General features: G+C 42.8%; 2 protein-coding genes and 1 long non-coding RNA gene across 3 annotated transcripts in view; 1 reads left to right on the top strand and 2 right to left on the bottom strand.

The window, feature by feature from the left end:
* Positions 1–26,856, bottom strand: part of LOC140910391 (uncharacterized) — a 161,167-nt gene that overhangs the window by 106,229 nt on the left and 28,082 nt on the right. The window lies entirely within an intron of this gene.
* LOC140910395 (uncharacterized) lies at positions 4,870–9,300 on the bottom strand. The gene is made up of 2 exons (XR_012158566.1): positions 8,558–9,300; positions 4,870–6,753 (listed from the first exon to the last, which is right to left on the bottom strand). It is a non-coding gene; the product is annotated as an uncharacterized lncRNA (long non-coding RNA).
* NOCT (nocturnin) overlaps positions 8,405–26,856 on the top strand; it is a 74,230-nt gene continuing 55,778 nt past the window's right edge. Inside the window, exons 1-2 of the mRNA XM_073341148.1 lie at positions 8,405–8,608; positions 9,882–9,974. Coding sequence (XP_073197249.1) covers positions 8,458–8,608; positions 9,882–9,974 — 244 coding nt within the window. The 5' untranslated portion in view covers positions 8,405–8,457. The remainder of the gene's footprint in view (positions 8,609–9,881; positions 9,975–26,856) is intronic.

Below are 26,856 nucleotides of genomic sequence, written 5' to 3' on the forward strand. Positions count from 1 at the left end.
GAGTTCCCTCAGTGCAGCTACTCATGAACAAAGTTATTCCCTGCATAAGTGTTTGCAGGATTGGGTCCTCTAAGGGCACAAAGAGTAGTGAGAGGTATTGCAAAAACTGCTGCCACAGTGCGTAAAATGCCTCTGGCTGATGCCTGAGAATGCATCAAGGTCTCCGGAGGCATTTTCTCATACCAGCTCTCTTACTGTGTCACAAAAACATTGTTTACTTCATTTTATTTTTCAGATCAAAGGAAGAAACATTTCAGACATTATTTTCAGTAAGACCATCTGCAATTCAGGGAAAGAGTTTGCTGTACCTTCCATGTTATTTTTTCATTTCACAGGGAACAACAGCAGGATGCTGGGAATCGTGGAAACACAATGGAACCCAGGCAAGTCGAATCTGAAGACCTGGTTCTCTCTCTTTTGCATACTCTGCAGCACAGGCCTGTTATCTAGCTTTGTCTAAAAATAAGACTACAAACAGAGCTCCCAGGGTCAATCCTGCAAGGTGCTGAGCGCTGAAGTTATTGGGATTACTCGTGTGTTAAGCAACGACTTAAGTGCTTTGCTGGATCAAGTCAGGGATGCTCAGCACCTTGCAAGACTGAGCTTCTAGTGAGCAGGGGGGTAGACTGTTGGGCTTGTATCTGACTATAAAGTTGAAGTACACAATATACTATAAGAGATAAGCTTGAGTAGACAGAGAATCCAAAAGGAACCTACTTGGTAAATTTCTGGATTTGCTTTCCCTTTCTGTGTACATGTGTGATTGAAAGGTTAAGCAACTGACCATGGTGAAAGCTGAAGTACTTTGTTTATACACAGAACTGGTACAGTTCATGCACTGTGTAAGAGCCTCCATTTTATGCCCAGTCACTAACTTCCTTCAGTCACATTCCAAAAGAGCAATATCCCCTAATAGTGTTAAGTGAACTGAGCTCCATGCTTCAGCTGTGTGCAGAAGAGTATGTGAGCAGAGTGAAATAAGTCCCTATTGAAAAGTAGCTTTTTGATAGGTTACAACTGAATGACAAATGAATTTCACTAAGGACTAGTTTTCAAGGAGAGAGCATAAGTGTTTATGTATAGTAGGGTGAAGGAATTTGCTTATATTCTATGAAGGCCTGTAAAAAATATTCATAATGAAATTGAAAAATGTTGACATTTGAAGATTTGCATTTCATAGAAGTGACTGAAGTGGGCCTCCAGAATTTTTTTCCCCCTCCCTCCAAAATTAACTCATCAGGATCCCATTTCTGAGCACAAACCTCAATTTTTTGGCAGTGTTGAGTTTCAGAATTTATTTCAAACAAGATGCTTTCACATTATCAAAAGTTAGAATGTGTGTTGTGAAACCCACCCACCTCACAAACATTTAATTGAAAGTACATTTTCTACGTTCCGAACTGGCCCTGGGCACAAATATAAAAACACTGAAATATCCCAGAAGTTAAAATTCATTATTCTGCACACTAATAAATCCATGTTTATAGGAATCATGAGGACTCGGTATCCATAGTCACAGAACCTTTCCTGTCAAATGCTTTGTGTTTTTCTCTAGGTATAGTATCTGTAACAGCATGTACCTCAATACAAAAATTAGTCTAATAAAATCAAAACTATAAAACCAAAATGTGAGGATAATGCAACCCTTGCAAAATCTGGTAATACTTTACAATATGTAACCTAGGGAGCACTAGCCATTCACAGCAAGCTTGTGACACACACACACACACACACATGAAAAACACCCTAACAAATTACACAATAAATTTTTTATTAGTGATCCATTATCAACCACCTTCTGCTACAAGGTCAAAGACCAAACCATACAACTCCAGAGGAGAAACATTCTTGCAATCCTCTGTTCCATTTCAGCTCCATCACATGGAAACGTTTTCAGAGTCTAAAGAGAAGAAAAGAATGAAATTGTTTATCAGAATAGCACAAATGGTTTGGGGACAAAGTGTGTGTCAGATGCCAAAAGGTGCTAACGCATCTGTCAATCATAAATTCAGATAGCAGAAAAGTAATGTTATACAGTACCAGTTGGCCTGCAGGCAGTGAGGGTAGGTGTTATCCAGAGAGTGCAGTATGCGCAATTACAGAAAATGATAAAGTATGTACTAAAAATATAGAAAAAGAAGGAATCTTTACATCTGGAACATCTGATTTTTTCAGGACGTGGCAAACACTGAGCCCATTTTGGGGATAAAAGAAATTAGGGGCCAGTATTATACTAAGAAAGATAAAAGGGTTGGGTGATTGGAGGTAAGGAGGAGACAAAAAAAAAAGAGTGGGAAAGTATTACGTTTGATTTTATCCAGAGAAGGAAAAGGAGATCAGATAATCAAAGTCAATATTAGAGCAAAGGTCTGAAAGGGCAAATTCAGTTATCTCCACGTATTGATGTTAATGGGAATGTACAGAAGTAGCTGGGGTTAGAATTTGGCCCTTTGCTTATATCATTCACTCTGGAGGTGATGGAATACCAGAGAAACAACAAACCTGATTCCAAAAGCTGATAATTCATGAACCTCTCTGGCAAACAAGACAACTTCTGGCCCACTAGCTAGCCAGAGTCAGCTTTTTTTCCTGATCCTGAAGAGATATTAGGGAACGGCAAATCAAAACGGACACCACACTCCTTCTTTTCATCCTTCACCTCACACTCACTCCCAAAATGTTTGTATTTTGAAGAACCTTTTTACTCATAAGATTTCATTTTTATTTATTAGGATTTATACAAATGCTACATGGAAACAGGGCTATCCAGGGCTGTAAACACTGTCACATATGGGAAATACACATACCAATGCAAATAAATCCCCTACATTCAAGAAAGAAAAAGAAAGCCCGTCAACTTCCAGTATGTATGTCCTAGTCATGAGCGTGTGCGCGCACACACACGCACAGAGAGAGAGAGAGAGAGAGCTTTACAGCCATGCCTGAAAGTCAACAGATTTGGGCTAATTCAGACCAGCTAAGGAGAGACTTCCCAAGGTCTTCATAGACAATCCTGACAGCAGTTGAGTCAATACCACCTCATAATCAACCATATCAACAGCAGCTAATAATTCCACCAAAGTCAAAGATAAAAACTTCCATTGACTTCAGTGCGGCCAGGATTCTAACCCTGATCTTCATTCCCTGTCAAGACACCCTCTAGTAAAGTCACCAGTACAGTCTTTGAGCCATACACAAGCCTGCACCCAGATCGATAAATGTTAGAAGTATCTGAAGCATGTAAATACTCCGTAAAGCTTCATACCATTTGGGTGGAGTTCTGGGAGAGGGTGTTTAAGTAACTGGGGTAGCCTTGCCGGGGAGGGGTTAGCATTGGTCCTGGGGGCCAAGGAGCTCCATTTCTGAGAAGGGGTGGCCGGCCCAGATAATGTGCCAGGGGCCAATGAAGGAACCAGTGCTGCAGCCTGCTGAGGCTCCAGAAGTTTGGAATACCCAGGAATCCAGAGCAGCAGAGGCTTGGATTTCCCTCAGAGCAGTCCTAGTGGGTGACCAGGAGGAGACACTCGCTAGGTTCTGTGACAGTCCATAGCAAATACTGAGCTGCCGCAGAAGAATCATCATCAGTGTAAACGCTGAAGTCACCAAGCACTGTCAGCCTTGAGTAGACTGTGCTAACAACTGATTTTTCAGATCACGGGCTGATCAAAAAAAATTTTTTTAATCATTTAGTGTTAACCCAACTGAATTTTTTGGAAAACCCAAAAAAGAAAGAAAAATTGGGGTGGTGTCAAATGAAGTCTTTTGTTTCATTTTCTAGTTTGCTTTAAACAAAGGGGATAATAAAATTGAGGCAAATTTCAAAATGAAGTCATTTGGAATCGTAAAAATCTAGTGTGTTTTTTTTATTTGAGGGGAGGTTGAAATTTTTTGTTAGTTTTCCACAAAAACAATGTGGCAAATTCAACACCAGATTCACAGAGTATTTCAGTCAACCCAAATCTGCCTTTTGTTCACAAAATATTTTATATACTTTTTTTGTTGGAAACATTTCACCCAGCTCTAGTCTTGGGTCACCCCAACACCAAAACACCAACCATTCAGGCAGTAACTTCACAGTGCAGAGGGACATCTATATATTTCTGCTCTCTGGAGTTCTGGCCAGGACTGGAAAAATAAGTGCCAAAATGCTACCAGGAAGGCTCATCTCAATATTTCCACCCTAACCAAAAATACAAGGTATCAGGAAGCTTTTAAAACAGCCTGTTTTGATGAGATTTCTAGACTGGCTTTAGATCTAAGAAGTTTGGACAAAAATCAGAACTTCTGGGTGGCTGTCCAAACCTTTTAGATTTTTCTCATCAGATTTGTTCGTTAATATTCATTCAGACAGTGACTTCACTGCTTCACCAATTTTATCAGCACTGAATCAAGGAATCACCTTAAGAATCAGAAATCACCTAATGAACTTTAGCTCAGAAGAACCCCAGATTATAAAAAAACAATTTTTAGCAGGTCTGTTTCCAGCAAATTGTGTGTAACATTCGGTGTTTAACACCACTCACCAGGAATACTGCAGGAGGATATATCAGCAATGGCTTTCAACTGTTACTATTATTACTACTGCTGCTAAGAGCAATATGCTCAGAGCAATATTAATGCCAAGAGAAAACTGAAATGTGATTGGTATAGGCCTTACTTTTATCTCCATTATCAACATTACTAATTTTTTTATATCACATTACTACTACCATGGGAGCACATAATGTGAAAGAGTGGCAAAAAAGCAAGAATCTGTTTCTGTCCTTCACTGGTTTTTATATCTAAACTCCCATCTAATAACGACAATGACAAAACAAGACAAAAAAAATTGAGTTTTTGTTGCGGTTCAGTGATGAGACAGAACACAGCTTTATGCAAGCAAGCAGGCTGGTCAGCGGAGATGGGCTGTTCTGCCCCCCCTGCCTTCCACCTTCTCCTTTTATTATATTTCTCCCCCTAAGCATTACACACTGCTACACAAAGGAATGTATGACGTTGATTCATATGCTTAGTTACCATCCTCTATCTACTACAATCCTGGTTCTCAGGCCTTGAGCCCAGGCTAAAGAAACCTCCCACAGTAGCTGTCCAAACAATCAAGTTCTCAGGGTTCATATCTAGCCCTTGTCCTTGGATAGAGCAATGTGTGCATTGCTCCTAGGAAACAGTCAGGGTGTGTCCCGCCTGCTTCCAGGTGGAATAGCTAGACATTAACCCTTCATCTCCCCTTTTTTGTTTATTGAAGTTGGCCATCTCATGGTAGCCGCCAATTTGTTTTATCATGCTATTTAACTCCCAGACAGACAAGGACATAACCTGGGGAGCTTTCCAGGGCAAAAATTTTACAAAGTCTTAACAAGGAAGGAATACATTGTACACAGCAGCAACAAAAAATAAGCCCAATGATTACAAACACAAAATAACCAAAAGCTTAACATTTGCAATATAATCATCTAAAAGAGGTACACTTTTTTTACTACAATTGTGACCAGCAAAAGGCAATATAAGTATCATTTTACTAAGACAGCAAAGGGTGCCATCACTTAAATTTGCAGGAATATAATTAAAGGTGCATGAACCACAAGTAAAAACCCATCCTGATGGTAGGATGATATGGCCATAATTATATAAAACATTAACAGCATGGGAACAATTTAAAAGGGATTGAGAAATTTTTTGACAGCCCAAGGGCACCTTTGTACTAGTGCAGTTAACTACACGTGCACAGGTGACATTGTGAGCCCCGGCCGGGTGCGGTGTGTGAAGGGATATAGCCGTGCGAGGCAGAATATAGTTGGCCGGGCCCCAATTAGCCATGCTAGAGTACTGGGAGAAAAGATTAGCATAAGCAAAGAGCAGTATCTTATTCTCCTTCGGACTTGTAATGGGGGAGGCGCTTCCGAGCCAACCCCTACAGGAAATAGCAGGCACAAAAGGCACACAATCATCACAGAATTAGCAGTGATTTGGGCGAGAATCGCCACAAACAAAGTCTTAGGAGTTTCTGGCTGCTGATCTGCTGCCAGTTTTCGTTGAGCCGTGCGACCAATGCTTTTACTGCTCCCCATGTCACGGGCTGGCTTGGGACGTTACGCCTCCTCCGTTTCCGTCCCGCCGTTGTCGACTCGGGGGGCAACGCGGTCTCCTCCAAGGTCAGCTGAAACTCTGGTATGGGATTCGACAGCCCCTGGTGCCATGCCATGTTGTTTAAGTGCTGGTCGCACGCACCGGGCTGGAACCCACAACGGTCCTGCAGGGAGAGACACAGCAGCATATCCCCGACCCCAAGTAATTAGAGGTGCTGGGCCCAGCCACTGTGGATCGGGCAGCTGACGGTAAAAGACACGCGGTCTTTCCAGTACCTCAGATTTGTGAAAATGCCGATCCGCAGGGGTCTGCTGATCTGCATTCAGTGTTAAATTATGTAAAGTAAACAAGAGGATATACATCTGTTGTTGAATGTCTCCTAAGGTTCAGAGACGCAGCTCCCCTTGTTTTAATTGTTTATCTAGCAAGGTTTTGAGGGGCGGACTGACATTGTCAGAGCAACAAGTGGAGAAGACGCGCTGTGAGACAGCGAGTGAGACAACGTCGATCCAAAGCCTCCTCCACCCCGAGTTCGATCCTCGGCAGCTGGCACCTGATAGGGGACTAAAATCAATTGTGCAATTGACCGTCCACGTGGGAGCGACTGTGGAAGATGAGTCCACACCTGAACCTTAATAATGCCAGTGTAATCAGCATCAATGACCCCTGGAATGACAAAAAAGCCCTGTTTCCCAGCATGTGAGCGAGGGAGAACAAGACCCACAAAGCTGGCAGGGAGAGGTCCCGTCACCTGTGTAGGTATGGCACAGACCTCCCCTGGCAGCCGAAAGTCAGTGTCCTCCTGCATGATCAAATCAAGCCCTGCACTTCCAGCAGTCGCTGCCCTCATAGAGTCTACGGATTCCAAGGCAGAGGAGCGATTGCCTGAGTAGGAAACACCCCCGTTTGGCCCTGGGTTCGGGGGGGACCCGTCGCGCGGTTTCCCGACCCGCTACGACACTGATTAGCCCAGTGATAACCTTTCCCACACTTGGGGCACTTCTTTGAGGGTCGGGCTGGTGCCTTAGATGAGCGGCACTCCCGCTGAAAATGACCCTCCTTTCCACAGCGGTAACAGCGCTTCCCCTCCTTCCCAGTTTTTCTGAGGGCGGCAGCCAGAACTCCAGCCTTGTGGGCTTGTGTGCCAATGTTCTGGCACGCCCGCAGCATGTCTGAGAGCTCTAAAATACCAGAGACTTGTGCTGCCTGGAGAGCACGGCGGCAATCCTCATTTGCATTTTCAACTGCCAATTTTAACAGGAGCTCGTGAGCTGCCTCAGTGTTATCCACCTGTCGGAGGATAGCCTCCTGCAATCTGTTGGTAAAATCCAAAAAGGACTCTAAGGCACCCTGACGGATACTGACAAAGCTTTTGGTAGGCTTGCCTGAATCCGGGACCTTCTTGAAGGCATGCTGGGCACAGGTGGAGATAATGGGGAAGACGGCCTGAGGGAGTTGAGACTGCATCCCAATAGTAGCAAACTGGCCCTCCCCTGCCAAATGCTCATAAATGATACCTTACTCTCTATATACCTGGGCTTGGCGTTCTGCCATCTGCCGATACTCACTAAGCCAAATAACATACTGACTGGGTGACAACATCATGCGCAGCAGCGTTTTCCAATCCTCAGGGATTAGGGAGTACCCAGCACCCATCCCTTCAATGAGACCACGCACAAAGGTGCTAGTCAGGCCAAATTCACGAATTGCTTTCTTTACCTCTCTAACCACCGAGTATGGCAGAGTGGTCCAGGTGCCCACGGGGTTGCCCTGGTCATCATTCTGCCAGGTCACCGGGCAAACGGAGACCAGATCAGCCAGCTCCTCTGCTGTAAGATCTGATCGAGCTTTCGCTGCGTGAACCATTTGTTGCACCAGCGAAAGCTTCTGAGCAGATGCAGATGACTCTCCAGGGGGCCCCATGGGGGGAGGGTGATCACACACCGGCTCCGGTGGGGAAGGCCAGGGAGGCGGTGGTAATAGAGGCACTGGGGGCGAAGCAGGGGGAGGGATGGCTGCAGGAGCGGACGGGGGTGGCAGGATCGGCAGCTCCTCTGTTGGTGCTGAAGAGGGCCTTTCCGAGGCGACACGCTGTGTCGCATCGCCAGGAGGGGGGATGACTGCAGGGGCGGACGGGGGCGGCGAGAGCACCAGCCTCGCGAGGGAGGGTCTGTCTGAGGCGACACGCTGTACCACGTCGCGGCAGAGGTGCCAGGCATGTAAAGCCTGCACGGGTGCCCGAGGCTCTTTGTGCAATGTCTGGCCCAATCGCTCCCAGTCCGCTAGCTTAAGGCTTCCAGCTTCAGGATACCACGGGCACTTGGCACGCACCTCCTGTAGCAGGAGAGTGAGTTCTCGAGCCGGGCAGTCATGCTGAGCCTTACGCAGCAAATACTGCAGCTCATTGCAGTGTTGCACTTGCAAAGCAGAGAGGGAGCTTCCCATACTTACCACAATGAAAAATACTCACCGGGATCCACGAAGTGGATGAGTGACGCGTCTGAAACCCTTGCCGGGCGAGGTGAGTGCTGAGGGCCCCACGTTTGGGCGCCAGTTGTTGCGGTTCAGTGATGAGACAGAACACAGCTTTATGCAAGCAAGCAGGCTGGTCAGCGGAGATGGGCTGTTCTGCCCCCCCTGCCTTCCACCTTCTCCTTTTATTATATTTCTCCCCCTAAGCATTACACACTGCTACACAAAGGAATGTATGACGTTGATTCATATGCTTAGTTACCATCCTCTATCTACTACAATCCTGGTTCTCAGGCCTTGAGCCCAGGCTAAAGAAACCTCCCACAGTAGCTGTCCAAACAATCAAGTTCTCAGGGTTCATATCTAGCCCTTGTCCTTGGATAGAGCAATGTGTGCATTGCTCCTAGGAAACAGTCAGGGTGTGCCCCGCCTGCTTCCAGGTGGAATAGCTAGACATTAACCCTTCAAGTTTTAGTTTTCTCCTTAGCTATACTCCCATAATGAGGCAGGTTCTCTGCAAACCTTTCCCTCTTACCTGGATGTTCTGTCATAATGGATCAGCATGACAACATTTGTGACACGCCTATATGTTCATTTTTTAAGACAAAGAATAACTCTCTATATCCAGCCTGCCAAGACTGTGGCTTATGCGTTTTCATTCCCTCATGCTATCAGTCCTGCATTTTACTGCAAACATCACACAGATGTCTTGGTCAATGCACATTAAAGGCTTAGCTTGTCCACTTCTTGGAAAGGAAACCTAACGTTGGGAACATGCTAGATGTTAAAAAAAAATAATAAAAAAAATAAACAAATAAATAAAACCACCACACAGCTTCCTCTATTGAAAATGAAACTTTATATCTTAGGGAAAAATACAACATATAGTCTGTAGGGTGCATTATGAACCTGTTATTGCATATGGGATTTATGATCAAGATCTCTCTTCCACAAGGATCCCTATATGACAAACAATCTGCTTTGCAAAAGCCTTTTGTGCCATCTAGTGGCACTTCTTTATAAAATCCACAAAGTCTTTTCCGCACAGGCTGTTTGGAAAAGATGAGCCAGGTTGGCAGGAAGAACAGCCCCTTAAGGCAGTCTCAGTAATGGATATTGAGCATCTTTTTACCATACCAAACCAGCAAAAGCTTATTTGTAAATCACAAAACTGTGCTGCATTTACAACAGATTGCCAATATGTTCATGAGATTCTGAAAGGAGAAGTCTGAAGTGTACTGTGTGTTTTTTCCCCAGTCACTGTCTCAACAGTATCATCTTGAAGCATACAGATAATGGCCAAATTCTGTTCTCAATTACAGTTGCATTGATTGGGAGTCGCACAGGTGTGTGGGAAGGACTTAGCCCAGAACAGCGCAGTGTATTGCAGAACAAAACAGATAAGAAGAGGTCTGGTGAGTTGAAAAGGTTTGATTTATCTTTGAGGTGAACAAATTACTAACTGAAGGAAGATACTCACAATCAGCTCTTAGAAATATGTTCTACAAGCAAGTAATTGCTATCTGCTAACTCTTAATTGCGGAAATGAATGCTAAATTTGTGACTAACAATAATTTGTTTTTGTGGTATCTCCCCTCTGAGGATCTCAGTGTGCTTGAAAGACATCAGTAACTTCACAATCATGACACCCTTGTGACATAGGCAAGTATCATTATCCACACTTTACAGGGAGGGAAACAAGGCAAAGTGAGGTGAAGAGATTTGTCTAAGGGCATTTGGGAAGTGACATAGTAGGGAGTGGAACCCAAATATCCTGTCTCTTATCCCCAGATGATGCCCAAAAAGCAAGTTATTGATAGCAACATGCTTTACATTGCCTGAGAGGGGTAACAAATGAAAACCATTTTAAGTCCAATATTTATATAGTAACCAATTGGCTATGGGAAGAAACTTTATCAAATACACTTCTTAATATTGTATCACCTTATCAAATACACTTCTTAATATTGTATCACCTAGGAGCCCAAGTCAAGGACCAGACCCCACTTTTCATTGGCAATGTAGAAACACAACGACACTCCTGACTACAAAGAACTTACAATCCAAGTAATACCATGGAAATAGACACAAGACAAATGAGAAAAAATCAGAAGGGGGTAAGATTAGGTAAACTACAAGGCTATAATTCTCTAGCCCTTTTCTGACCTTTTTCTTCCCCTCCCAGCCCAGTGATCCATGTCATCTTGCATAAAGAATAGTTTAATTCTCTGAAGATATCTAGAAAGGAGTGATTTAAATGATTAAAGAAACCCATTTCCTTAAAACAGGAATTCGCTAAGAATGAATCCAGGAGCCTTGGAAACATTTGTTTCTTGAACAGCCTAAGCCCTTGAATCTTCTCCAAAAAGGTGGAATTTAGGGGTGGCAAAACCCTTTGCCAAACATCCCACCCCACCCCAAATTTGGGGTCCTAGAAACACAAAGAGGCATCTCTGCTTTCATTTTTAAAAAATTTAAAGTTTCTTGAATTGAGGCCTATACAGCTTCCTGTTCCTGTGTTTTGGCCTTGTCAGTATATTATTTTTAACTGCTTGCAGACACATTTGCTGGCTAAATGTGGCTGGGGAAGGGGAGTCATCATGTGTTCAGTAGAATCTTCTGAAGACAGCAGCTATAGTTTTACTCTAAGTGTATGTGGTGGATAGAAAGATACGAGCTTTCCTGAGAATTTTAGAGCACATTCATTTACATTACTAATCAAGGTTAATGATCAAGAAATCACAGTCTGACTCGTAAAACTTTGCTATTGGAATAATTTTCCCTTTCCAGCTATTCTTTTTTAAACCTGTGGCTTGTCTTTTCCTGGTATTCCTACATGGTCTTATTTTTAAGTGCATACTTAAAGCATACATAAGCTTTTGACCCATGAAACACTGAACCCTAAGTGTTTTCTAACATAGGAATGCAGATGCTCTAACTAAGGTTTATAATCTTCCCCTCCCAGAGCAAACTAAATTATATATAAAAAAAAAAAAAAGATGGTCACAAGGCAGATCTCACACCTCCGTCAGCTTGTACCTGCATGTGCCTAGGTCAAATCATAATGATCTATTGTATAGATGATTAAGTGTAACTCCCAGAACGGAGAGGAATTGTATGGGATGGTCCAAGGTGGTTGGAGTGACAAAATGGATGCAATGAGGAGAAAAAGAAAAAAGGAAATTTAAATTGACTATCGAGAAACATTTCCTAACAATTAGACTGTAGAACAGCCTCTCTGGGGAAGTGATGAAAGCATCATTGCCTGTGTCATTTGCCTCAAAAATGGAAAAGCACTGGAGATTTGGCAAAGGTGAACTATAAAACTCAGGGGTAGACTGTCAGTTTATAACCTGCCTTGAGTACTGGGCAGCTGATAGTTGCACTACCCCAGAAGCAGACTAGGGAGAGAATTGTGACCTGACCTCCCTCTTACTTCAGGGAGAAGGAATCTGCTACCGATATATACCAGTAGCAGATTATGTCTCTGTCATTACTGGCTCAGCTATGCTGATTAGCACATAATAGGGAAGGAGAGTCAGGACTCTGCGCATACAGTACACTTGCTTGCCTACTCCATACCACCTGTGCGTGAATGGAGTAGCAGCCACTTGGGTTGGCCCATTGCTTAATAGTGAGGAAAACAGTATAAGATCCTATGTAGAACAGAACAGAACCCTGGAGTATGTTCTAGAGTGAGCTGCTATGCAGGCAGCCCACACACAGAAGTAAAGGGGCACCTTACTGTCCCTTACTCCTGGCTGAAGGTCCATAGGGTGAGCCATGGTCTTGCCCAGGTGACTGAATAGTTCCAGCTAGTAGACTCATTTCTCATCTCTATAATAATGTTACAACTGTAGCATCACAAACAGCAACTAACTAAATATTTGTCATCACCCAGACAGTTGGATGAAGAGTGTGAAAAATTATGAGTGAATATTTGGGTAAGCTAAAGAGAAAGTCTGTTCAGTGTATTTGCACCACTTTGTATACTCACTTCTAACAGATATCTGTTAATCAAAGTTGTGTTTTACTTTCTTTTTCTTTTTTTATTAATAATTAGGCCCATCGCCAAAATGTTGTTTTGTCTCCAATAGAATGACTTTCAGGTGAAAGTATTAGTACTCAGTAAGTGGATGAAATTCTGTTGCTATGTCTACACACTTCACGCTGTGTGTGTGATCCCCAGTTAGAGGAGACCTGTTCCCATTAGCTCTCATTGATTTTGCATGCTAAAAATAGAGTGTCATCACTGCAGCATGAGAAGCAAGACAAGCTAGCGTCTCCAAGTGCATACCTAGGGTCTCAGACACGTGTATACTCACAGCAGCTAGTCCAGTGGCTCTCAGACTTTTTTACTGGTGACCCCTTTCACATAGCAACCCTCTGAGTGTGACCCCCTTTATAAATTAAAAACACTTTTTATATATTTAACACCATTATAAATGCTGGAGGCAAAGCAGGGTTTGGGGTGGAGGTTGACAGCTCATGACCCCCCATGTAATAACCTCGCGAACCCCTTAGGGGTCCCAACCCCCAGTGTGAAAATCCCTGAGTTAGTCCCTCCGGCTACGCTCTATTTTTAGCATGCTAGCTCAATGAGAGCTAGCACAAGTATGTCTTCTCAAGCTAGGAAGCACACCCCTGCTCCAAGGGTAGACACACCTTGAGCTATGCAGGAGGTGAGACTAGATGATCTAATGGCTCCTTCTAGCCCCTTTTTTTATTATTATTTAAAAAAAAAAAAAACCACATACCACACACACACAGAAATTTTCCCGACCAAGATAAAGCAGCAATAACAGGGTATCTTGCAATGTCATGCAAATTACCACCAGTAGGCCAAGGGGCCAAGATATCTATGGGTTTTAGGGCTCATTGGTTACAAAGACAACCCAATGTTAGCATATAACTCCTTGGCAATATTTATACATTTAACTACCACAATTGGTTATATTTGTGTATGTAAATAGTCATTTAGCTGACCCAATGACAATTTGCATATTCCTCTTGCTATGGGAGCGCAATCATGATTCTTATGCTCACAAATTTAAGCTCAAACTTATGTATGCATTTTGCCCACAGACCTATAGCCTTCTGTAAAAATATGGCCCTTAAATTCCAGGAGTTTTACATTACTCCTGGCCACATGCAGCTATGAGTAATTATATCATTTTTTTCCTAAAAAGAGAGACATTTTAATTATGACAAAAACTGAAATTGGAAGACATAGGAGTAGGGAAATGGGACATTTTATGGAATATCCCAAAATATTAAACTAGAATTACACTATCGCATACTTTGTTGCTGATGTGACACTGTTATAGTCTTCAGGAGACCATTGCTCTAGTCTTTTCAGAAGATCAGGCCTACCATGGGAACACTTATAACCATTTGGTAATTGTAGAGATAAAGACATGCAAAAGTACATACGCAATACTAGAGGTGAGAGGTTTATAAATAAGGCTAAATTTTTGTCAGATATTTTTAGTAAAAGTAATGGACAGATCACAGGCAATAAACAAAAGTTCACAGAAGCCAGTGACCTGTCCCTGACTTGCACTAAAAATATCCTTGACAAAAAGGATAAGCGAGTTCAGCACCCACCCAGCTGGGCAGCTGCAGGGAGTCCCCCTACCCCCAGGAGAGGGGCTGAGAACTGCAGCCCCAGAGCAGAAAATGTCACAGAGGTCAATGGAAGTCACAGATTCCATAACCTTCATGACACAATCATAGCCCCTTAACTATAAATGAATAAGATTATAAACATTGGTTTGAACTAGATATGAATGTGTGTCATAGGAATCACTACTGGGGCACCTCCTTGTGGCTGAATCTGGGGAATAACTCCACCCAGTCTGACACCCCTTTCTGTCTCTTGCTTGTGCAGTCACCTCCTCTCACACTCCAGAGGTTGCAGTGTTTCTTGTTTGTGACTCAGGATGCTCCTTCTTTATGATTTGGCCCTCCAGCCAAGTCACTATAGTTTTCCCCTTCTGGGGTATCAAAGTCTCCCTGGATTGGCTGGCTAGGAATCATTCCAGGCAACCCTACACTTCGAGGCTATGCCACTTCCCCAGTGGCTTGTAGAGTAACTCAAGCCTCCCACTCCTCCGAATTCCAGCTCAGGGACCATTCAAATCAGTAGTCAAGATCTACACCATCCCATACCTTGCTGCTGTTTCTCTGAGCCTTTTGCTACTCCACCTCTATCAGGCTTCTACTCCACTATGCTTCTGAGTAAACTTTTCCTTCAGAACCTTATGCCTTCTATTCTCTCCCAGAATTTTCTCTTTTCCATCTCGAAGCCCAGAGACTAACTACAAGCTTCCCCACTACAACCTCCTTCTGCCCTCATTTTCTGGCCATATGCCAGTTTCCCCCCTCCACCTCCTTCCTGTCCAGCTGGTCTCCATCCTCACTTAGTGCTTGCTCATCAAGCCTACCACTACCTCAGGTGTGGCCTATCAGATTGTTTAACCCTTTCCAGGCTAACAGAGTGAACATCACAACATGGGTGTGAAATCTAATGCCTTGAGTTGTCACACTGATGAATGTACTGGATAGACTAAAGTCTCTTTCAAGAACAACCTGCTGTATGATCAACTGGCTGGATTTTCTTGAAATCGTTAATGTACTATACAGATAATAAAATGTGTCTAAATTTTCCATTTATAGTAAGAATCTGTGCTATATGAAGATGCATCCTGAGTGATCCAAGACAAATGCATTAAAATGACAGAAGCATTACTGAGCCACTCTGTTCCAAACCTCCATGAAAAAAACATTTACAGTCTGAAAAAATCAAGAGGGAAAGAAAAAGACTTCAGATTCCTAGTCCTGCAAAGACTGATCCTCAGCTCCAGCCTGTACTCTATTCCTTTCAAAGATCACAGGATATTTTCTCAGTTGCATGTTTTCCTTATATTGTCACACCAGGGCACGGGTGAAAGTAAAATTGAAAACTTATCGGTACGGGGCTGGCTCCCCCAGAGGGGGCGGAGCCTTAGGTGGAAGGGATGGGGGTCAGCATCCCCCAGCCAGCCCTTCCAGGCTGCCTGGCCTGGGGCTCCAGTGGCTATTTAAAGGGCCCAGGGCTCCAGCCACTACTGCCAGCAGCCGGAGCCCCAGGCCCTTTTAAATCGCCGGCCCCAGGGCAGCTGCTCCTTTTGCCCCCACCCCCATTGGCAGCCTGGGGGGGCAAAAGGGGCAGTGACAATAAAGCTCTGCTCCTTTTGCACTCCCCTTCATCGGCTCTTCTGGGTCGTCGCTGCCCCTTTTGCGCCCCCCTCCCATCGGTGGCCCTGCTGCTAGGGACCTGGTAGAGCCGCCAACTGGGGGTGCAAAAGCAGCAGCGATGTTAAAGCGCTGCCACAGCAGGGTACTTAAAGTGCTGCCACGGCAGCGCTTTAAAGTAAGGCGTGAGGGGCCGGTACCGGCAGCCACTTTTTACCGGTACGCCGTACCGGCCCGTACCGCCTTACCTTCACCCATGCTCCAGGGAAATCTGTCCATTCAGTCTTCAGTGTCAATTGGTTATTCAGTCCTTGGAATATTTCAAGATCTCCCCCACATACACTCTTTTAGAATACCAAACGTGAGGACTAATAGTTGTTTACATCCATTTAAACATTTCTAATGACTCCACAGAGACAGATTTCTATAACCTGGCCCTCAGGTACCTGAGGAACAGTCTTGCCCCTAAGTTCCTCCATGGAGAGCAGCTGGCTCATCTTTACTCCATGTCCCCACATTCCAGTTGGACTGAGCTGGAAATGGAGCCTTTTCAGTTCACAGAACACCCTGCCTAAGTAGTTGCACCCAAATCCCTTCTTAGCTGCATTCAAGGCTCAGCAAAAGGCCTTAAGGTCAGTTAACTGTTCACTTTAGACTCCCTTTTTCACTAGAAGCAGAATCTTAGTACTGTGTCTGAATTCATTATAAGTGGACTTCTTTGTATTTACCTATATTATTTTAAGAAGGGTTAGGAAAAGCTCCTACAAAGATAAGGGTAGAATAATTTCTGGATTTTGTAATTATCATCCCTTATTGCCACGTTCTCAGCTTTTTTCTTGCAGTTAAAACCTCAGCTTCTCACAACCTTCAGACATACCGCAGAATCCTAATCTTTTGTGCCTGTTCCTCTGGTGCTTCAAAAGACTCACTGAGGGATTACATAAACAGTGGTTTATGTGGGGCTTCTGCCATCTAAGGAGATCAGTCATAAATGGCTCAGAAAGCAACAGGGAATGGAAACCACATTTCCCTCTCCTTCTTCCACCCCTATACTAGCAGCTGATGATGACCTCCTTTGGGGCTGCATAACCCAGAGGTTAAAAAAATTGCTTTCTCACTATTCTGTTGCTATTTTCTTCTTCCATTTTAGATGGCATCTTTCAGATAATTTGGTCTAAACAGTATCTCCTCACCTGAGATGCCTACACACAAAATGATCCCTACAGAGAAATACTATGCTTTTTCACCGTGCCCTCTGCAGTCAGCATTATACTTTGCATGTAATTATTTTGTGTGTATACCAGCCATTAAGAGTTTATTACCCTTTAAGAACCACACTCCCATGGGACCAAATGGTGAACCTCTCTTGCTCACCAATAGGAGTTTCACAGTCTAGCCCGTTACTGTTACTTTGAAATAACACACTGGAGGCACAGCCTTTCCTCTTCCTCCCAGCAGACATTATCCATTTTACCAAGTACCAAGACGTGGCCTGGTTCCAAACTTGAAATTCAAACTCAGCACCGGCTTTAGACAGCCTTTGCACATATTGGCAATGCTTCCTGTGTACGACAATGCACGACAAAGCCTGTATTCTCAAATTTCATTGTCTTAGGGTATGTCTGCACTGTAGTCAGATATGTGATTGTAGCACATGTAGACATATTAGAGCCAGTTTTGATCTAGATAACTTGGATACCAACAGCAGAGAAGTGAGTCTTAGGTAAGCTTCATCACAAGACAGCTGCCCAGATACATACCCATGTTCCCAGGCAGGATTGTACAGCCTGTACCAAAGTTTGTACTACCGTGGCTTCACTGTTAGTGGCATCCAAGTCTATGCATGTTGCCATCACACACCCTAACCCCAGTGTATACATATCTGTCACAGGGCAGCTGGTCTCTGTAGAATGACTGAGCCTAGCACCTCTGGACTGGAGCAGGTGAGCCTAATCCAGCTAATTAAAGAGGACTGGGCTACACTTGGGCCTATAAAGGGCTGCTAGTAGGCAGCTGGAGGGAAGAAGGAGTGAGACAGGCTGAGATCTAGGGTGCAAAGTTATGCTGGAGTGGAGTTAGTGCTTGGCGTGAGGCCCAAGGGTTCAAGAAAGCAGCCCCACAGATATAGCTCCAAGGGGGGAGCAGAGCTGGTGGAGGTGAGGAAGCTGCCAGGAGCTGGAGTGCTAGAGACCTCTGGGATGGGTGGCCCTGAAGCCTGGTGGCCAGGCATTGAGTTAAGACTGTCTGCTCTTTGTTATAAAAAATAAACCTCTTTGACTGAAATGGGGCATGGCAGCACATGGTTGGAGCTGGGAAGTGGTAATCACCTCTGGTGGCACCATCCTAAATTAGAGAGACAAGGTGTGTGAGGTAATCTCTTTTATTGGACCAACTTCTTTTTGGTGAGAGAGACAAGCTGTCATGCTTGAGGACCTGAAGAAGAGCTCTGTGTAAGCTTGAAAGCTTGTCTCTCTCTCACCAGCAGAAGTTGGTCCAATAAAAGATTACCTCCCCACCTTTTCTTTCTAATGTCCTGGGACTGACACGGCTACACCACCAACACTGCATATCCTAATCAGGGGTTCCCAAGCTTGGTTTGTGGCTTGTTCAGGGTAAGCCCCTGGTGGGCTACGAGATGCTTTGTTTACCTGAGCATCCTCAGGCATGGCCGCTTGCAGCTCCCAGTGGCCGCAGTTCACCATTCCTCGCCAACGGAAGCTGCAGGAAGTGGCGAACTGCAGCCACTGGGAGCTGCGAGCCACCGTACCTGCGGACACTCAGGTAAACAAAGTGTCTCGTGGCCTGCCTGGTTTACCTGAACAAGCCATGAACCAAGTTTGGGAACCCCTGTCCTAAATTAGACATTAAAAGATAAACAAGAAAGATTTTTAGTATTCTAGAAAGAGATGCTGTGAATCTTAAGACCACAGAAAGAAAGCTAAAAGGAGTTCTTTCAGAAGTTAAAATGTATGAGTATTTCGTTTTGGTAGAGGGAGAGAAGCAAGGAAAGGAGATGCAGAGATACGTTCTAGTTCTCCCTAGACTATGAAGTAGAATGCATGCTTCACTAACTAGTCACATGGCACTTTTCACCTTTCTAAGCAAGGATGCTTTTAAAGCTTCCATATCTGTCACTCACTGCTAATTCATGCACCCAAATGTGACACTGAATCTAGTGTCTTCTCCCCAGCTGCCATATGGTACCAGTGATAACTATCACCCACCCATCCCCCAGCATCCCTAACCATCATCTTTCCCTTATGAAATGATTATGTTTTTACTGTGCAGTGTAAACAAGTAACCGAGAAAAGGCATAGTGAAGAATTTCCTCCATTCTGATGTCCTTGACTGAAAGTTGAGATTCAATTGCTTTTCTTTCAAAGCATTCTGTATTTGATAAAGAACATCAGTGGCTGCAAATCCTCTCATCAAAGAGGCATTGACTTTTTAATTTTATAAATGTGGCTCTTTTCCATGAGGAATACAGAGAATTCATTAATAATCACACAGTGGAGAGTTCTTCCACCTACATATTCTTTTCCTCTGGCTATTGTATAATTACACAATCATGTCTTATCACAGAAACTTTTCTCTTTAACTTCTGTGTAATGTTTGACTGTGGCTTTTTCCTGTACGTCTCATGAAGAGAAAGAAACCCTGAAACATACATGTCCAGGGTATAGGTTTCAATTTTGTGTGGTTTTTCTTAAAATAAAACAAAGAGGACGCAGAGCGAGAGAAATAATATTCAGCAAAACATTCCAATCAGCTAGTGACAAATACACAGCTACTGGTGTAAGAAGTAACAGAGCCCTCAGGAAGCTGCAATCCTTTCTCTATTGGTTTCTCTTTTTTTTCTTAATTCCTTGTTGGTATTTTGTTATTAGTCCCCACACAGTAAACAATGGGTTGCAAATTCTGACAAAATAAACTGCTGAAATGATTATTCATTCCTTCATGAGATTACTCTGTGAGCCAAGGACTACATGTTCTGCATTCTGTGACTAAGATACAGTCCCATGTGTTTTCCCAGTTCAATCAAGTGTGCTAAGAACTGTCACAATAGTCCTTGATGCCAAGAAAATAAAATTTAGGGTAGAATTGTAAACCTGAGTTGCATTTTAATGGATTTTCATTTGCACCTGTTTTCTCCACTCTTTATTTTACACTTTTTAAATTTTTATTGACTATCCATTACATTCTTAGCATCCCTTTCAACAGCAAAAGAAAAGGAAGTTGTTATTTTACCTATCTGGATAATTGTTACTGAAATGTTGTCAAATTCTTAGAAGTGGCTATATTTCTTTCATGTCAAACTACTGGGACTGAAATAAAAATCCATTTGCAGGTTTGTTTGCATCTTTTGTTCCTTCTAGAAGAAGATGTTAAAAGAACAAATAAGTCAAAGTGATAAATTATGACAGAAAAAAACCCAACATTTGAATTGCATGATAATAGCAAGAGCATAGGGGTCTGAGGGAGGATTCTATCAGCATCAGAAAAGAACAGTACTGGAAGTTATTTAAAATTGATAGAAACCCTCTAGGATCCACAATCCCAGAGTTGTTTCCCTTTGGAAAAGCAGTTTTCAGAAGCTTCAATTAACCTTAATTGAATTCTGCCTTAGTAGTATCTGGAATTTTAATTGACTGGGAAGGTGATCATAAATCTCTGTTCAAAATACAGCTTGGCCATTAGCAAATCCCCTGATGACAAAGCAAAGTGTCATAGAGAAGGACTTAGCTATTCTGCAGGTAAGGCCAGCTTTTAGATCATAAAACAAACATTCAGAAGGAAAAATCCCCAGTAGTAAGAGCCAGTCCTATGAGTAGTCATTGTTCTCAGTGCTAATTAGCTATTAATAAGAACTAGTGACTTATTCCTGTGCACAGCATTCTTAAAGGACTTACTTAAAAGAGTGCTTATCACACATTTTGCTTTTCCACGTACCTCTTCCTGCCAATATTCAATTATTCATCTAGGCCAGAGGTGGGCAAACTATGACCTGCGGGCCACATCCAGCCCGCGGGACCGTCCTGCCCAGCCCCTGAGCTCCTGGCTGGGGAGGCTGGTCCCCGGCCCCTTCCCCCCGACTCTCCTCCCCCACAGCTACGCTGCCGCGTGGGCAGCACAACTTTGCACCCACCCACCTCCCAGGCTTTCCAATAAGCCTCTCCTGCTGCTCTGAGCGGCATGATAAGGGGGCGGGAGGAGGTGGAGATTGGATAAGGGGCAGGAGTCAGGGGACAGGGGGCGGTTGGATGGGGTGGAGGTTCGGGGAAGGGGGGCGGTCAGGAGACAGGGAGGGGGGGTGGATAGGAGGTGGGGTCCTGGGAGGGCAGTTAGAAATGGGGGTCCCAGGAGGGGGCGGTTGGGGGACAAGGAGTAGAGGGAGGTGGATGGGTCAGGCATCCGGGGGGGCCTGTCAGGGGGTGTGGATGGGGTCAAGGCAATCAGGGGACAGGGAGCAGGGGGAGGTTGGATAGCGGGTGAGGTCCCGGGGGGGGGGCAGTCAGGGGCAGGGGGTCCTGGGAGGGGGCGGTCAGGAGACAAGGAGCAGGGGGTGTTGAATGGATCAGGGATTCTGAGGGGGGCAGTCAGGGGGCGGGAAGGGGGAGGGAGTGGATAGAGGATGGGGGCCAGGCTGTTTGCAGAGGCACAGCCTTCCCTACCTGGCCCTCCATACCATTTCACAACCCCAATGTGGCCCTTGGGCCAAAAAGTTTACCCACCCCGATCTAGGCTGTGGTTTTCAAATGAGTCCAAGGGAGTTAGGTGCCCAAATGTGATTGGGGTTCACGGGGATTTCAATGTCTAATTTCCTTGGACTGTATTGAAAATCCCCATCTCTATTATTTTTCCTTAGCATGAGCTTTAGCCTTGGAGACATCTCACAAATTTTGTGATCTCTGAATTGCCATAGGTCTTCTAACAGTATTGCACACTTATCACATACTACATTTCAGGCAGGAAATAAATATTTTTTCATGGTTAATTATGCACTAGTTAACCCTAAGATGAGTGTTCAGAGTGTGGTCGAAACTTATGATATGTCTATACTGTAGTTTTAGCCCATTCTCTTACACAGTGTTTTCTTCAACTACCCCTACCAGCTAAGCACAAAACCCTCAAGCAAATGTTTATTTGTGCATTATTTGATCAGTCATTAGGCATTTCCTATATAACATAATTTGGTGGTCTTGGTAAGCCAAGGATTTAGTGAAACTCCAGTGTTGGGTATGACAGACTGGAAGACATTTGGGGGGAGTAGCTAAAGCACACAGAGTGATTTCTCTGAAAGTCCATGTAGACCCCTAGACTTAAATGAAAACTTGTTACTAGAAGCAAAATTTAAACAAGGATATGTTCAACAATTAAGTTTAATTATCCATATTTAAATATTTAACTAAAATACCACAGTTTTGGTTTTCCATTTCAGAGAGTAGGAAAGAAGGTTCAAGATGGTCACCAAATTTTAACCAATTTTAGCCCCCTTTCTTCAAAAGATTGATTTTGAGAAACAAGAATTTTGTATGTAATAGCAAGGTCTTTAGGTCAAGGGTGTAGGCAATGTGGCATAATATACTCTAGTTAGAAGTGAGGATTTAATAGCCTATATCAGAGGTGGCTACATAAAACAGGGCAGCAGAGTGAAAATGTGATGTGTTTTGGAAAATGATCAAATGAATTACATTCCATACCTACAGCATATTCCAAACTTGATTGTAATGGTGTAAGTAGAAATGGAGAATGACGTTCTTGATGGGCAGGTTGATGCTGAGTTGAGCATCTGTCCCCAGAGCACCTGCAATTTTACTACAGATTGATTTTATTGTTTTTTCCCCCTGTTTAAAGCCTAAGTGTCTTGCAGAGAACTCTGCCTTCTCTACAAGACTCATCAATAAGAAAGAGAAATGTGTCCTTGTCAAGGCTGCAGGACAGGTGTCTATACAATGGAGCCATCAGCAAGACTTCTCTGGCTTTTCAAACAGGTTTAGCAGTATTAATCCCTATTCCACCTCAGCAATGGAAAAAGCAGTTAGATGAGTCCATTAATAGCAAGGAAGACAGGCTGAGAAGCTGTTTTTCATCTCTGCATGAGAATAGGGATCAGGCCAGGAATCATCTGACTGGGTATGAAAGTTAGTTCTAGAACTGGACGTAGATAGATGATTTACAACTTAGTGATTATGACAAACTTAAGTTATTTTTTCCTAATTAAACATTTCTTGACTTAAGCATCATCATCTAATAGGTAACAAAGGATAGAATTACTGTGATTGCCTGATTGCCATTTGCAGTTTACAGGGTTATACAATATGACTGTGTGGTTTCTATAAGAGCAGCATTTTATGATGTTGAATTACACATGCAGATGACCAAAATAAGGAGGTATAGTGAATCTATAGAAGCATTAAACATAGACTCCAAATACCAACAAAATTTAGGGGGTGTTTGAAATCTGGATCAGAATGTTATGGATTTGGTCCATCTGCCATATCAATTTTAATTTATACAAACATATAGAGTACACATACTTTTTAAAGACACCATAATAGAGGTTCAACTTAAATATATACCCCAAATTAAAAAACATAGTAAGAGAACCAAAAAAGTGCCACCGTGGCTAAACAACAAAATAAAAGAAGCAGTGAGAGGCAAAAAGGCATCCATTAAAAGTGGAAGCTAAATCCTAGTGAGGAAAATAGAAAGGAGCATAAACTCTGGCAAGTGAAGTGTGAAAATATAATTAGGAAAGCCAAAAAAGAATTTGAAGAACAGCTAGCCAAAGACTCAAAAAGTAATAGCAACATCAATTTTAAGTACGGTATATCAGAAGCAGGAAGCCTGCTAAACAACCAGTGGGCCATTGGATGATCAAGATGCTGAAGAAGCACTCAAGGACAATAAGGCCATTGCAGGGAAACTAAATGAACTCTTTGCATCGGTCTTCACAGCTGAGGATGTGAGGGAGATTCCCAAACCTGAGCCATTCTTTTCAGGTGACAAATCTGAGGAACTATCCCAGATTGAGGTGTCATTAGAGGAGGTTTTGGGACAAATTGATAAGCTAAACAGTAATAAGTCACCAGAACCAGATGGTATTCACCCAAGAGTTCTGAAGGAACTCAAATGTGAAATTGCAAAACTAATAACTGTAGTCTGTAACCTATCATTTAAATCAGCTTCTGTACCAAAGGACTGGAGGATAGCTAATGTGATGCCTATTTTTAAAAGGGCTCCAGAGCTGATCCCGGCAATTATAGGCCAGTAAGCCCGACTTCCGTAAAGAACAAAATTGTCAGCTACACAGATGAACATAATTTGTTGGGGAAGAGTCAACATGGTTTTTGTAAAGGGAAATCATGCCTCACCAATCTGCTATAATTCTTGAGTGGGAGGTCAACAAGCATGTGGACAAGAGGGAACCAGTGGATATAGTGTACTTAGATTTTCAGTAAACCTTTGACAAGGTCCCTCACCAAAGGCTCTTAAGCAAAGTAACCTAGCTGTCATGGGATAAGACGGAAGGACCTCTCAAGGATTGGTAACTGGTTAAAATACAGGAAACAAAGGGTAGGAATAAATTATCAGTTTTCAGAATGGAGAGGTGTCATAACCATACAGCTAAGGGTAGCCTAGAATTCCTGCTTACCTGTAAGGGGTTAAGAAGCTCAAATAACCTGGTTAGCACCTGACCAAAAGGACCAATGGGGAAAGAAGATACTTTCAAAGTTTTAACCTAAGCTGGTAGAAGTAAGCTTAGGGGGTCTTTCATGCGGGTCCCCACATCTGTACCCTAGAGTTCAGAGTGGGGAGGGAACCCGGACAAGAGGTAAATAGTGGTGTCCCACCAGGGTCTGTACTGGGACCAGTCCTATTCAACATATTCATAAGAGATCTGGAAAAAAGGGTAAGCAGTGAGGTGGCAAAATTTTCAGATGATACAAAACTACTCAAGATCGTTAAGTCCCAGGCAGACTGCGAAGAGCTACAAAAGGATCTCTCAAAACTGGGTGACTGGGTAACAAAATGGCAGGTGAAATTCAATGTTGATAAATGCAAAGTAGTGCACATTGGAAAACATAATACCAACTATGCATATAAAATGATGGGGTCTAAGTTAGCTGTTACAACTCAAGAAAGAGATCTTGGAGTCATTGTAGATAGTTCTCTGAATACATCCACTCAATGTGAAGCAGCAGTCAAAAAAGTGAACAGAATGTTGGGAATCATTAAGAAAGGGATAGATAATAAAACAGAAAATATCAAATCCATGGTATTCCCACATCTTGAATACTGCATGCAGATGTGGTCGCCCCATCTCAAACAAGATATATTGGTATTGGAAAAGGTTTAGCAAAGGGCAACAAAAATGATAAGGGGTACAGAACAGCTTCCATATAAGGAAAGATTGATAAAACTGGAACTTTTCAGATTGGAAAAGAGATAACTAAGCGGAGATATGAGAGAGGTCTATAAAATCATGACTGGTGTGGAGAAAGTAAAAAAGGAAGTGTTATTTACTCCTTCTTATGACACAAGAACTAGAGATCACCAGATTAAATTAATAGGCAGTAGGTTTAAAACAACAAAAGGGAGTATTTCTTGACACAACGCACCATCAACCTGTGGAACTCTTTGCTAGAGAATGTTATGAAGGCCAAGACAATTACTTATTAATGGGGTTCAAAAAGAACTAGATAAATTCATGGAGGATAGGTCCATCAATGGCTACTAGCCAGGATGGGCAGGGATGGTGTCCCTAACCTCTGTTTGCCAGAAGCTGGGAATGGGAGACAGGGAATGGATGTCTTGAATGCAGGGAATGGTCCTGTTCTGTTCTTTCCCTCTGGGGTACCTGGCATTGGCCACTCTCAGAAGACAGGATACTGGGCTAGAGGGACCTTTGGTCTGAACCAATATGGCTGTTCTTATATAGAATATATATGTATTATTGACTATATATATCATATACTTTTCTGTGTAGGCTATAGACAGAAAGATACAAAATAACATGTAGGCTTGATCCAAAGCTCATTGGAGTAAATGGAAGGATACCCACTGATTTCAGTGGGCTTAGGGTTGGTTCCTAAGGTTACCCAGTTAAGCACACAAAAGTTAGGATACCCAAAAATCTATGTTAAGTGTGCAACCTTAAATCTATCCCTTTGTGCCTACACATTTCAAATAAGTCTTTAATTACACAATCATATACTGCTATATCATACAATTATCCTACAACCTTAGATACACACAAAGCATCTCATAATATAGTTTCATTCTTTGTAAATTTAAACAAATTTCCTTCCCATAATGACTAACTACATCTCTTTCAGCTTACAAATTTTACATAAATTTTCTTCCTTAAGGTATGGATTTGAATAATTATATTAGCACTGATGCATTATACATTCAACGGGATATTTTTGTTTTCCCTTGGCAACAGATAAATCTCTGAAGAGTAAACTATTATTGTATTATCTCACAAGCAGTTTCCCTTGGAAATACATGATACATATTATTGTATTAACAGTGTATGTGTTCTTATTTGATTAGATTTAATATAGAAGTGAAATAATTTGTATTTTCATGTTGCCTGTCTTCAGAGTTGGTCAGGAATTTTCTGTCAAATGCTTTTTTCATAGAAAAATGCAGTTTCTACAGAATAGAAAATTTCCACTGGACATTCTGTTCAGGTGGGGAGGGTAGATTTTCCATCAGAAAATCAAAATTAAATCTCTCATTTCAGATCATGTCAACCAAAATCTAAACATTTTGGTTTGTTGAACCAAATCAAAACATTTCTGGTCAAAGTAATGCAATTCATCATGGGAGTTCCGGGACCACAGTGCATCATAGGAGATGGAGTCTAGCCGGGAAGCATGGTGTAAAAAAAGGCAAGCTGGCATGAAGTACTTGAACCAAAGCTTCTATAAGTTCCCACAGCAGTTTAATATTGAATGAAGGTGAAACTAAAAAAAAAAAAAAAATTTGGGAATGTCAAAACATTTCAATTTCACATTTCAAAACCAAATTTTTTGGAACTTGCCTTTCCAT

The sequence above is a fragment of the Lepidochelys kempii genome, chromosome 4 (assembly GCF_965140265.1).
Source record: "Lepidochelys kempii isolate rLepKem1 chromosome 4, rLepKem1.hap2, whole genome shotgun sequence".
NCBI classification, from domain to species: domain Eukaryota; kingdom Metazoa; phylum Chordata; order Testudines; family Cheloniidae; genus Lepidochelys; species Lepidochelys kempii.